The sequence below is a fragment of the Bombus impatiens genome, unplaced genomic scaffold (genome assembly GCF_000188095.3).
Source record: "Bombus impatiens unplaced genomic scaffold, BIMP_2.2 scf_0261, whole genome shotgun sequence".
Lineage (NCBI taxonomy): Eukaryota > Metazoa > Arthropoda > Insecta > Hymenoptera > Apidae > Bombus > Bombus impatiens.
This window is the reverse complement of record NT_176680.1, coordinates 70,959-86,002: the sequence shown is the minus strand read 5'-3', so window position 1 is coordinate 86,002 and position 15,044 is coordinate 70,959. Positions and strand designations below refer to the sequence as shown.

The window sequence follows — 15,044 nt, the reverse complement described above, 5'->3', positions numbered from 1 at the left end:
CACCGCTCGACACTAACTAGTGTCGGACGACGGCACGTAAACTTAAGGGTTGGATGATGAAATAAAATAGCTGAGTCGTAACACAACTATTAACTTTGTTTTAATCAACCTTTATTATGAATTCAGCAATCACAATGTAACACGCACTGAATTAACATAAATCACAATTCACTCCAACCACGTTATGTAAGATTTAGTTACAACAATACATTAAGTACGCGACTTATAAGGGTAGAGACCGATATAGATATGTTGACTATTCTAAGGATACAGAATAAGTGAAGTTTTACTGACGATACTGTGTCTGAGGAAAGCTAGGGGTGGGTGTGTCTAAGGACACGGGACTATCGGATTTGTTGATGACAATTTTGGTTAAGGAAGTGAGGGCAGTAGACACCGTCTCCGATTGGATAATAAGACGGTTGGTGGACCAGGATGGGTTTTAGCCGCCCTCGCGAGAAAGTTGCTAACGGAACATACCAGATGCGAAGGAAACCAACTTTCTAAGCTAACACGTGGTAGACAATAAACGTAAAGGGAAATCTAAGACAGGAAATACTCACTTGGTCCGAAGGACCTTAACTATGAAAATGCCAAGGTCCCTGGTGGGCACTTAAGACTATTGAGGGTACGCGCCAAGGATGTGCAGACATCTGGGTGCCATCCTGTCCGCGTTGCGTAGCCTGGTCTCTGATGTGAATTGACGTTACAGCAGCGCAGTGGTTAGCGCCTTAGGTTATGAATGTTCGGAACCCGGGTTCAAATCCCGGCGACTGGAGTCCGATTTTTCTTCCACGCATCTAAATTAGAAGAAGAATAGCAGTACCCCATCAGTGACTTCTACAGCCAGCATCTACAATTATCACGGTCAACACTTGCGCCTCAGATACAACAGATTTGACAATTAACTGCGGCGATTAGGCACTCGTGACACTAATGACAATGGTCTCAGGTTCGATAACGAATCCGTGGTCAACGGGATGGCAAATTTATTACTTTCGTCAAAGTCTAAGTTGGACTATATGTTAATACGTGAAATATTCACGGATCGCAAAGACGTTACTTAACTCGTTGATGAGACCGTACGTAAGAGAGTGTCTCTCCGTCATGGTGACGCTGCAAAGGAAAACTATGATAGGTGTTTTTAAGGGCACGAGGTCATCGGATTTGTGGAGAAAAGTCATCGTTCGGAAAGTGAGGGAAATTGACGTTGCTGTTAATTGGTCAATTTCCATGTTGGTAGTTAGAGAAGGATATTAGCCGCCCTTGAGGGAAAGTTGCTAGTGCGAAGCCTCGTTCGTGAAAAAAGTAGATTTCCCCTATCTTCCCGTAGTTGGGACAAAGGCTGTTTGTCTGTTTGAAGGACTTTAGTTAACTAAATCTCCTCAGGCTAGCAGAACATGTACTGTGGAGATGCGTCGACATGTGATAATCATCTTACCCGAAGAATAGGGTCTGCGTGTGGCGAGCCACGGGACAGAAACCGTTGGAATGTTTACTATCGAGTGCCGCTACAACTATTTCTTTTTAAGGAGAGCTATACTATTACCCCATACCTTTGTTAGACAAAGCGTTTAAGCTCATCCCTTAAGCTCATTATCACAAATCTCGAACAAATATAATCGGATTGAATGACGACAATTGCTTAATTACGGCTATGATTAGAATCTAGATTATAATGTTAAGGGATTTTCCCAAAGTTCCAAAGGGAAGCCTTCGGTGTCCTTTCATCTCCGACATATACAGGGTGGTTAGTAATTGGTGGCACAAGCGGAAAGCGGGTGATTCTAAGCGAAAAAGTAAAACGCGAAAAAAGAAGTCGATAATATAGAATAAAAAAATTAAAAAGAAATTTTTTTTTAATTTTTCCATCGAGACAGTGATCTACAGTGAGATCCGTTATAACGAGACGTGATAAAGTGCACAAAACGAAAAATTTTTATTCTATATTTTCGACTTCCTTTTTCGCGTAGAATCACCCCCTTTTCGCTTGTACCACCAGTTACCAACCACCCTGTATATATTTAAATGTATTAAAGATTAAAATATTTTCAGCTAAACGGCAATTTTTATAAAAATTCTTCGTTTTCATTTCAGAAATGGCACATTAAAATATACTTCAGAGATTTATAAAAATCAACCTGGACGAATCGAGGATTACGAACCTGGACGGTCATCGATCGCCGAAAAGGAAGCCAAGGAGGTATGCATATTTACGGTTTTAAAAAAGTAATCGTTCTTTGTGCAACCCTATTTCATGAATTTCCTTTGAGAACATGCCTCATCGAAATTTCTCTATAATAACTCTGGTAAAAATCATTCCGCGGAAAACATATGAAAACCTTGATTACCTAACAGAGGAAGGATATAGCATTTATGTAATTCCAGTGAATTCATACTTTTAATGAATTTGTTATGATAATAAAGAGACGGTGGAACAATAGATATTTATTTAAGACTTTTAGTTTGTAAAATTACGAATGATTGCAATTGCAAATATCTAGAATGAAACGTGTTATAAGACAAAAATCTATGTTTCGTTACTCTCTTCGCACTGTTCGAGTGACAGAGGGAAGGGTAATGCAGACTTTTTTATTGGATACAATACGTAGCTTATAAAAGTCGCTGTACTAGGACGCCTATGTAGGACTTTAGGACAAAAGACTAAACGGATTGAATCCCCGTTAGCAGAGTAACTACTATAGCATAAAATATTATTACGTACAAAAGGTAAAAGATATATTCTAAATTACATATTACATAATATTGTAAATTAAGAATATATTAAATAGTAGACAATTGTTGACATGAAAAACTACATTCTTGGTCAGTTAATAAATATTCTTTTGCTTTAGAGATTTTTTAACTGAAATTTATTTAAATTTTTAGTAATGTAACACTTTTATATGTGCTGTTTTTCAGAAACATTTTACTGCCTTTTTATCGCTTGAAGTAAAATATGATTTATATCGATAAAAGGGAGATTTTATAAGAAAACCGATTTATAAATCTTACAAACTAATAAATAAAAATTTATAGCAATAATTAATATGTTATAATTTTTGTATGAAATATTAATAGAATTTACTAATCTTTTTAATAATTTCTATACTAGGTTTATTTTACTACTCAAAAATAGGAGAAATAATTCTCAATTATGTCTAATTTTATCATCTTTCGTGTCTAGACTCTAGTTATATCCCCCTCTTTGTAAAAAGCAATCATTATTTAATAATTGTCTGAAAAGAGACTTATTGAAAGTGAAATAAATTACAACAGAGAAATGTATCTTAGATTAAGAGATTCAACTTTAACAGACCAAGAATTTGATATAGTATACATACTCGCTCACAGTATACTCAATATTTGAGAAATTAATTGTTCTGCTGTAATTTTGCCTCTGCTTCTAATGTTGTTGAAATGCCTTTATCCACTCTGTGTTATTTTTATTCCATCATTAGAAAAAGTTTTAGAAATTTTTAAAGAAATATTATGTCATATCCTTTGTCCGTTGGCCAAGGAATAATCTCTAGTCTCATTCAATTTGTTCGACGACCAGTTAGGCTGAAAATTCCGCGTTGCCTGCTTTTTCGCGAATTTCTAATCAAAGTGACGCTTGATTAATGCATATTAATGCGACTATTGTCGCCACTTTATCGAATGACAATACAAACGGTATGTATGTAGAAGCTTCCCGAACACAGTGTGTCTGGAACTTGATCGTTTGAAATGGCTTTGCTTCTAGCCGACTTCTGTCAAACGGACGAGAAGGAAGGTAACGATTAACCGAACGATTGAAATCAGTTTACGATACGAAACAATTGTTTTTCTTACTTGGTTTTTCGAAAGCTTCTTTTGTTGACGCGTGACACGTTCTTTCGCCACATGAACGTCATGTTACGTTTCTTTCCAGTGTAAAAACATTTCGATGTGTTTAGAGTTTCAGAAGTATCGAGCGCACGCAATCTCGTCCATGCTTATCGATATTTTATCATACTCGTTTTTCAGTTTTAATTTCTTTAGTTAATTAGCTTCAGTAGCGCTGCTTTTAATGATCAGAAACAGTGACTTGCTTTTCATCCAAAAATTAAAATATTTTTGTCAGACACAAGAGAATATGCAGATAAAAATATAAAAACTTGAAAATATCCATTAATCTTTAATGATATCGACTTTAGAGCAATTAACTTTAATTATAAAAGAAATATTTGAATTACGAAGAAATAAATATTTAACATTTATTTTAATGTTTTTTTCACTATATTTATTTTTAGTATTTTTCAAGAAATTTAAATCAGTAGTTTACTTCGTTAGAAACATAAATAAAGATCAATTAAATATGTTAGAAATGTATTCGTATGTAATATGCAGCGAATGAAAAGCAGTCACAAAAAAATTTGTGACATTCTTCAGTTATTTTTATCCAATTTTTAGTATCATTTTTAATTTTACATGGTTAGTGCAGAAATTAACGCTATATTTAATTCTATGTTTCTAGTGGTGGGACGAGGTCATGGATATATTTGACGGGGTACGACACATTTATATTTAATCGTAGTTAAATAAGGATCAGTTCCACTTTTTCCTCATTCCACTTGTTCTTCGATGTCGAGTCCTGTACAATCTCTCTTTCCTATCAGTCTGGATAGTTTGTACGGTCGAAATGGATTGCATTCGGCCCTTAGATTTTTCAAGTCACGTAGTTTGCCGTTAAATAACGTTAAGTGTCATATTCAGTTACATAACGAAGTCATTGAGGAAGAATACAACCGATACATATATTTACATTTAAAAGTAAAATTTACCTTTCTTTTTATTCAAATCTGATCTTTCATCTATTGAATATTTTACTAATCTAGCTATAGAATGTCCATTTCGAAAGCATCTAATTGATTTCACTTTTAAAATACACTAGTGAGACATCAAAGTATTGTGAACTATAATTTCGCGTAAAACTCGATAATCAAAAACTCAAAAACATTTCCTTTTCCCGTCGTATTTTTGTATCATTTTTAGCATCAAATTTTCTCAAACTAACAGCTTCGAGTAATGTAACGATTGAATCTTTGTGTGTTAATATAATCGAGCCCCTTGCACCTAATAAAAAACGCACAAGGTGACCCATGCATGTGAACCTACTTAAAATTCACACTCCCATTCCTAGAGACAATTTCTCTAAAAACAAGTCGAAATCAAGTAAAAATTCCTATTATTTGCTCGAATTGTCTCTGTTTAACCGAAAAACTATTCTATTGGTACTACATATCTCGTGATCGATGTCCATGTGTGTGTGTGTGTGTGTGTCTTTGGTGTTTACGTATCGTGTCCGTTCGTGTGCACTTTGGACGGTCCCGGATAACGCGTCTTTCCCTGGTCCCTGGACGATGCCGTTGACAACTGCAACTACCTACAACAACCACGACGACGACACCGACACCGACTGTATAACAACGCTAAATAACAACGGGACAGTGGTTGAACGAGAATGGACATCCCCAGGGTATGGAAATGAAGGAGCTCCGAGATGCACAGCTGAGCCACCGTGCTCTGAGCCTCTCCTACCGACCGGAGAGCAGTTACAATGTAAGGGTATCAGCGGTCAGCAGCTCGAAAGCCCTCGAGGTCGTCTCGAAATCTCGTTCGAGTGTCGTGGAGAAAAGCTCCCGTGCCAGTGTCCAGAACATGAAATCTCAAACCGGCTCAAAGCTATGGTCGAGCATAAACGTGTTCGATTATAATCTCGATCGGTCGACAGAAAGAACGATCGGGACGAAAAGTGGCAAGGATGATTCAAAAATCGATCGGATTGTACGACCTCTTGAACGGGCTGCTGCCGACTGTGGTTGGCACGCTGGCATGCTGGAAGGAAGATCCAAGAGCTTCGTGTTGCCAGATCGTTGCTTACGTCGATCGAGCTCGCCGACAGGCGATAGATCGACCGCTATCAGATCGACGCTCCTAGAGGCTACCAGCGACGAACAGTATCGTCATCGCCACCATCATCACCATCACCACCACCACCACCATCATCACCATCACCAACGTGTCTCGCCCACTTCTTCTTCTTCTACGTCTTCTTCTATTTCCAGCACCAATCACACTATGCTATCGTCACCATCATCAACGACACCTTCTCTTCTCACCGCCAACGTTCAGACGTCGGCTGTTTCACGGGTTAGAGGCCGCAACATCGTCGACAAGTAGAATGCACGATGACGTTGTCCTCTATTACTCGAATCTCTCTCTTTCTCTTTACCGGTCTTAGGATATGGTGGTTACTGTGGCTGCGTATTCTGATGAACTGTTGTTCTGAAACATATATCAGAATGATTAAATATATGCCTTTCAGAAGCCAAACTAGTCAATTCATTTTTTTATGAAGTCGTCAATGTTATGTGATGTTTAAAAAAACCGACTTATTTCCACAAATTTATTTTTCAGGGAGAGAGCATAAATAATCACAAATACCAAAATAAATCAAAATTATCCTTGTAATTATCAGTTTCCTCTGTATTTTTATTTATCGAGTTCATCGACATGGCTTGTAAATAATTCATATACATATACATTATTATAATGAAAATACGTATATGCATTTTGTTTTTCAGATGTTTCATTAGTCAGAACGACAATTCCACAGAACACAAATCTACTGTGACGATAGCCTTATTCTATACATCGTAGGTATAAATTTGTGGTACAAGTAAAGTCAAGGAGGATTCTATAAGTCATAATAAAACGAAAATCAGGAATCTGGTGATCGAACATGTTTTATTTAAACTCTATTTTATCTAAAACAATGCCTTAAACGACCAAATTTTATTCTCCGCTTTCCATTTATTTTCACATGTAAAACGACCACCTAGTCCTGTATCTAAAAAAACTTACTATAGCCGGGCAAGTTATACAGAGTTATCCACTCAACTCGGAACCCGCGTTTGCGAAAACGTATCAGAATGGCAACATTGTAACGTACGCTTATTACTTGCATGAAATGTCGCTCGCCCTCTATGAGTTGTTGCTAGAAGTATAATTAGACGACAACACAGCGGCTTGTTTGTCGCCGGAGAACTTTAAATTGGACGTCACAATAAGAAGAAGACGGTCACTGCGAAAGTGAGCCTCACGTTTTCGCGCGATGATTTCATATTCCTGTGCGTTTCTGAAGCTTCGAAGCAAGCAAGCGCTTCTGGTACTGTTCCCATGTATTACTAATTTTTTTTTTAATAACTGAAATCTTGAATTATCTTACCTGAAATGTAATTACAATGTTTGATTCTAGTAGTAAATGCACATGTTACTCTGTTGTTATTTTCAATGTTCTCTCGAGCCAGGCTTCCGAGTTAATTGGATGACCTTACGTATGAATTTGAAATAGGAAATAATTATTTGAAATAATTTATTTCGTATCGTCATTTTTAATAGTGCTATTCTAAAATGTAGGTAATATCGATTTATTTGGAACGATAGCAACACCTATCTCGTTGGGAATTAAGCAAATGTTAAATGTGTTTGAATACTTCTAAAAATTTTCACGAATGTATTATATATGGTATAGGCAACATTTTGAAATTTCATTAGCACTGCAATGAGACTCGAACAAAATATTTTGTTGAAGTATACCTTTCGCAGAGATCGCAAAAATATTTAAACATTCGATTACCATTATATTAATAAGCTTCGATATGCAGTGGAACATGCTGTATACTAATCTTTTTACTAAATATAGTTTGTAGTGAATATCTTATAACTTGTATACACGCATTTTCTGACTGATTTCTAATTTTACCAATATAATCATAATAGTTGCTTCGTTATAATGCCAATGAAATTTCAAAATATTTAATGTAACACATATAATATGTACATATAAGTTTTCTATGGTAAATAATCAAATACTTTCATGAACTATTGTACACCGGACAAGTTTTCAACCTTGATTTCTATAAAAAAAAAAAAAAAAGAAAATGAAGCTCCCAACGTAATTTGATTATTCTAGATTTTCACATAATTTTGAATTGTAGGATTTTCTTCACTTCAATTGTATCACGAATTTATGCTTACAGTATGCATATATATTATTCTTACTTCTTTCTCTTGATTTATTATCTTCCGTATAGCTGTCTGAATCTTTCGTTGCACGTGTGTATCTTCTGCTTATCTATACTTTTTAACATCTTCCAATCATCTTTGTCTTATTTAAACCTCTTGTCTTCTAGCGTGCTTGTCAATCGTCAAGAACTTGTTGTTCGACTTAACAATTCGATGTCCAGAAAGTTCTGTTATCAGAAGATATGTCAAAGAATAAGGGTTGCGAGCGCAGTAAAGTTCGCAAATAGTTGTTGAGATAAGAAGGCTGTCCGTAGAACGAGTTTCAGTTCGTTACTCGAGTTGAAAGGAACACATGAATTTTTATTCAATATGGTTTGTCTCACTTTTCTAGGTTGTTTCCTTGTGCAAATAATTTTCTTATACTTTTTTATATTATTGGTTTTAATAAAGGATTATGAAGGAATGTTTCCTTCTTCTTTAAGATGTTTTGATAAAGATCGTTATAAGAATTTCAAACAGCTGATCGTGATGCATCAAATGAAATTCATATAAATTATTTTGAACATGAGATATCAGAAATATTCATGCTTTATTCTATAGATATTTTAAAATGTCAAACTATCAATATTTTAATTAAATCAAGAGAAAATAATTTTTCACATAGACAACTTTCGCTTTTGTATACAGTGTTCATCGTTAAATTCCAGTATTACATCTGATAATTAATAGTAGGAATTTTGGTTTTATTTATTATAGACATTTGATTAGAACTTAGAGAAATAGCTTAATATGTCTTATACATGCAATATTTTATAACATTTTAAAAATTTTTTTCTAATTTATCAATTTATAATTTTAATACTTTTATTAGAAAAGTGGCTTTAATAAAGAAAAGAAATTTATTAATAAAAATATAATTTTAATTTAATTTACTCAAAAATGATTCATTTGTAATTTAATATTTGAAGTAAAAATTTGCAGTTTATATAGAGACAGCACAATATTACTTTTATATGTGAATTCGTCGCGACGAAAGGGGAGAAACGTAAAAGAATTAGAAAAAATTTCCGTTTTGAAAGTCATGGAAAAGAAAAAAGATCATTCGGTCGGATTATTAAACCAGTATTATAGCCTGTACAGGATGTTCGCGCTAATTTGAATCAGCGTCTTTCTCGTAAACGATAAGTTTATCGAATAGATAAAAGAAGGAAAATATGAATGGTTTAAACTAAACTACATAATAACAATAATATTCTTTTCGTAAAATATGCAAATATGCATGTGCATTTTGCAGTTGCACTATTTTTTTAAGTGGAAAACTTCCTTTTTTTGCATATATGAATTCTTTCATTCATTCTGTGAGAAAAAGTGTTAGGGTAACATGGTCGAAAATTGATTAGTTTAAAAGATATTCTAATTTCAATTGTGTAGAAATTATCATATGTGAGATAAAGAAGATATAAATACGAGAGTTTTGTTTTTCCTTGCTTATCATATGATATCTTACAAAATTAAAGTTAGGATATCTATTAAACTAATTAATTTTTTACCATGTTAACCGAATACTTTTTTCATAAAATGAAAGGGTTCCATGTATTAAAAAGAAGAAAAGTCATTTGTTTAAAGAAATAGTATAACTGTACAAAATGTACATGCATATTTGCACTTGCGAGAAGAATATTATTGTTAATACATAGTTCACTTTGAATCATTCATCTTTTCTCTCTTTCATTTTTTTCTCATACTTATTGTGCTGAACCTAAAATGCTGATCCTAATTGCCGCGAACACCTCGTATGCATGGCAATATCTGATAGGAACATCTTGACCTGCATCTCTAGTGTTATCTGTAGCGAAAACTTTTTCAGACGATATTTCATTGGCTCCAATCAGGCCTTTTTTGATGTTATTATTTTTTTTGTAGGTGGGTCATGTAAAGGTCAACTTTGTTTTTTTTTAGATGAAATTATATATTTTTTAATACGTTAATCGATTCAATTTGAATTTTCCTATAAAAAATGATTAGTTTAGTAGATGTATTGACTTTTCTATTTTAACTTTTATTTTGTAAAACTCACCGTACGAAAAGCAAGAATAACAAATACAGAAGTAGTGGCATACGTCTTTCCGTGTCCTTTATACTTTTCCTTTCTTTGTTTTCTATATCTGTTATCCTTTGCTTCTATTAACATCGCATAAAGTTTTCTTTTTAGCAATTTAAAGTAATACAAATTTTCTTGTAATTTGTATAATTTTTTTGTAATATTTTTCATATTCTAAAGCTAAAATATCGTCGCAGTTTCAAATTTTGTAGAGAAATTAATTCTAATATCGAAGTATTATTGAATTACAGTCTTAGCTTATTGCTATTTACTACCTTATTCTATATAATAACCATTAACGTTTAATTAATAAACAACATAAACAGCCTTAGTACCAAGAAAATTAAATTATTGCAATTTATCTTTAAAGATTATTGATAGAACCTGTTAATAAAGTCACTTATCTCTATTCTATAATACTATTGCAACATTATATTGAAAGATATGTTAAGTATTCTACTTATTTGTATCGATCGAAGTAGTCCCTTCTCTTTTCGTTTAGCTTATATTTTTGCTGTTATCGCTATCGATGTACTCTCTAAGAAACTATTTTTCTTTTGTCCGTTCAATACTGAATACGCTACTACTATGTTACCGCCAACACCTTACTCACATTACCTCACCCCAATAGCATTTCATTTATTTATTTGCATTCTTTGTTACTAATTTACGCTTAACATAGCCGAATGCTGCATGAATCGTGTAACTGCCATTCAATGTTTCGTAGGCACAGTATCGATAATTGCGTGGTCTTGTGTACATACGAAAACAACGTTGATTATACATTTTTATCCTCGATGTAAAGCTATCACGAATTTGAAGTTATCAATCAATGAAAATATGAAAAGCATGTTAAACGTTATGTATGAACTTATTTAATGAATTTAATAAATAAACTTTTTGTTTTTCAGCCTTTTGACCAGCGCAATAGTCGTCCAGTGAAACCATATATGTCACAGTAAGTATATTTTTGATTTATGACCGAAACACCGTTTTAGTAATAGTAATATTTGTTTATTTTTCTCGTCTTCTTATCTTTACAAGGGGATTGTGATTAAATATTTCTTAAAAACACACATTAATTTACTTTTGAATACATAACTTGAATGACTCCTTTCTTATTTTGATTATTTCTCTCATCCAGTCCTTTCCTCTTTCCTGTCTTCTTGCTATTTCCTGTCTTCATATACCTTCCATTCTGATCATTTCCTCGCATTCCGATATTAGATGTTGTACGATGCTGTACGATCGATACTACGATGGATCAGATTATTAGATGGCTGTATTAGATGGTGCCAAAGACGATATACTTTAAGTAACATTTACACATGTATTTACGTACGTTTTATAGGTGAAAAAAAAAAATGTTATCATTCATCAAATAAGCAAATATGCTGTTTGGTCTTATTTTAATCAGAAAAATGAGCAAAATATGAAGTTTTCGTCGTTGCTTTAGTATTGTCTCAATGATATGTTTCTTTTGATTAATTAATGTGCGATTTTCGAACCTCTTTCTCCTTCACTAGCGCTATCCTTCTTTACGTACTATCTATAGTTAGACGCGATACCTTTACTGGATAAGTATCCAGCTTTGATTTCGATTTTCTGGTACTTTTAAAGCTACAGCTTTATTATATTGTATTGTAAATTATTAAATCTTTTTTAGCGCATTTTAATTAGGATTACATTAAAGTATTCAAAAACTTCAAAAACTACAATTTTTTAAACAAAATTTGACTCGAAACATATGAAACATGTGACTTAATCAGTTCATAACACATTTTAATATTAACGATTTCTTTGGGATTAACCGGATGTTGTTATATTTAACTGGAAATTATTATTATTACTCTCGATGTACTTGTCGAAAGAATAGCCTTTCACCGATTTCGATGATTTTCAAATATGTTGCCGGCAACATGATGCTGAATAACTCTTTCCTGTATATGTAATCATCGACCTTCATTTCCGTGATATTCCCAAAAAGCTATCGATAATATTACAATAAATTCTTTCTATAATTCGGTTGTTAAGTTTCTGCTTTTTTTATAAAAATTATTGAAAATAAAAATTTGGGTTACTAGAAACAATTAGTTCATATATTCGTTACATATATTTCCTTATTAATCAAATAAACAATTATACATCATTACATTGATACTTTACTAATATTTGAGCAGCGTAGGAATGCGTGTTTCTCGCCACCTTTGTAACGCCTTTTCCTTGGTACACAGTCGAATAAGCCATCATATAAACAGGTCTCGATATTTATATGTCGGAGATGAAAGGACATCGGGGCCTTTCTCTTGAAATGTTTGGGAAGGTCCTCAATCCTTCAGTCCACACTTTTTAGCAATCGTATTTGCACTAGTCAATGTCTTCTCTATTGAATAACGACAATGTGTAATCCAAATGAAGATTCGTTTCACGCCTCTAACCCTCATTCTAATGTAAACCCGGCATATATAACTTAAAACTCAATTAAAAGTGATTGTCATCAATGTGTTGGGTTTTGGGTTTGCTTCTTAATCCAGCCGTCGTGAGGTGGATGCCAACACTTGCGTGACATAATAACAAATTGAGTGCAACAATAGCCGAATAAATAATTAATGTTTTACGAAATAGAATAGTTGTTATTATTTCAAGCAAATATAGTCGGTCGCCTCGCGTGGGCCAGATTAAAGAAGCTAACCCAAACTCAAACGCAACACGTACATTGATGGTATTCATTTTTAATTGCGCTATAACAGTCATTTCTTGCTGCCTTGCATATGCAGTTGCGCCTTTATATTCGTCTGACCCTCGTTTATAAACAGAAGTTAAGCGGCCGGTGGTCCACAGCTGACATTGATATATACGCTGCTACAGATGCACAGTTATAGAATTCACTGATTTTTCCAATGGATGATTTTTCACCAATTACATAGTTTCGTAGGTGTCGCGGGGAAATGAATGTTTTAATGATAAACTATAAACTAATATATATCTATGTACAGGGTCTTCAAAGGTTATTTGCTATGCCTTTTACAGATGATTCCATACCTTCCGATCGATGGAGATTTGTTAAAAAAAGTGACTGCGAAATTTACCTTGAGCATGATGTTCAAAGTCTAATTTTCTTTAATTGCAAGCTGCAGTATTCATCACGAGGAACAAAGGTTTCAGGGCAATAATTTTGAGACGCGTAGCTATCGTCGTTTATTTGTTCGTAAACACGATCAATGTTTTGAAATATTATAGCTCCGCGACCTCGAACTCCGAGCCGCGAAGCTATCGAAGGATGATGGATTAAGTTGCAAAATATTTCTTTGCTTGCGCCTGCCGACTCGCGCCTGTGAACTGGAAAATAATTTTATGACAAATATGTTTTTCGTCGTCCTTCGTAAAGAATGGGAAAACACACGATTCCACACGACATAACCCACTCAACGCAACACATTTCAATGCTAAAACCAGCATTTTTACAACAGCCATCCACCAATGAATGTCGAGAGAATTTATCCTTAGTGTTCTCAATTATTTAATTTACATCCTTCCCCCTATTTTTGTTTTAGGGTTTAGTCTAGTTACTTGTAGATCATAGTTTTTATTTTAGAGATAAGAAATTTTATATACTAAGTCAGAATTTCTTCTTACGCTCATCTTATATTTTGGATTGATATTTTTATCTCTTTATTCATTTATATTCTTACGCATATATATGTCTTCATATGTTTATGTTTTTATATTTTTATCTCTTTCTACTTTTATATTTATAAGCCGAAGAAATTCTGTCTTTCCTAACATCAATAACCTTATGCAGCCATTGAACACTTATTCTGTTGCTATTCGATAGCAGTTGCTTGTCACGGTTAGGGATTCAGGTGTTTTCTCTTTTTTTAACCTTTATTCCAGCATTGGTCGACGCAGCACGCGTCATAAGAGTTTGTTACATGCCATTAAGTAGAACTTGCGAAATTCCCGTGCAGGATCTCGAGGATCGCTTTGTGTTAATAACGCGAAGGTAGTCACCTACTGAAGAAAACTTACCAATCCTACTAAATTGACCACCTATTCAAGATCATTGAGAAGGTAAGGATTTATGACACTGCTGAGTGAGCCCTAAGAGACGTATAGGCCCGAAAACTCTTGAAGGGCCAACAGTGTCTTAAAACAAGCGGTAAAAGAAGCAAACTTTTATCCTTCATCCTCATCTTGAGCGATCAACAGCCGGGAAGACGCAAGAACGTAGTCGGCAATAGCAATAGTTGTCTCCTCTTTGACGAAAATGAAAGATCGTGGTTTGGTCGCCACACGAGGGATACAGGAGCGAAGGATCCCCAGGTCGTGGTCCAACTGCCGGACACGACAGAGTCATACACGCACAGTTAGTCGCATAGTATGGGCATCTTCCGTCTTACGAAGTTTACGGGTTGTGGTTTGACCTTCGAACATAAAAATCGATATTGTACCATACCTAGAAAGGGTATTACTTTAATAGTCGCGCATCCAATAAAACCATACGTTCCATACAGTTGTAATTAGCTGTCTGACCTACAACTCTTTTCCCGCGTCAATCCGCTCACAATCGCGAGTTTTCGCCACTTTCGAAAAATCGAAAATGCTTAGACAACTAATCTGCGTGTTTTACCTCCGCCAGCATCTCGCGTATGAGAGACTATAAGAGTTTTATTCCGGATGAGTTTAGTCAGTCTGTATTAACGACTTATTCGCCAGTTCCTTGAGTCTTAACTTATCTCCAATTTAGAAACATTTCACACCAAACACATGCAATTTATATACAGTTCGCCTTAAAATAAATCTCGCAGTGCTTTATACTAGCGAGTGATCTTTGTAATTCCTTTATTTTACTGGCAAATAATCTTTGTCAGCCAATCATTCCTGTGACAAA

At 34.3% G+C, this 15,044-nt stretch overlaps 1 protein-coding gene and 1 long non-coding RNA gene across 2 annotated transcripts in view; both read left to right on the top strand.

The window, feature by feature from the left end:
• On the top strand, positions 1-809 carry LOC105680621. Its single transcript, XR_001102206.2, has 2 exons — positions 1-36; positions 716-809. It is a non-coding gene; the product is annotated as an uncharacterized LOC105680621 (long non-coding RNA).
• The window catches only part of LOC100740896, a gene marked incomplete at its 3' end in the record, with an annotated part of 216,037 nt that overhangs the window by 134,278 nt on the left and 66,715 nt on the right, over positions 1-15,044 (top strand). The window contains 4 exon segments of the mRNA XM_033320227.1: positions 2,098-2,203; positions 4,499-4,531; positions 5,473-5,583; positions 11,065-11,111. Of these exon segments, the coding sequence (XP_033176118.1) occupies positions 2,098-2,203; positions 4,499-4,531; positions 5,473-5,583; positions 11,065-11,111 (297 nt within the window).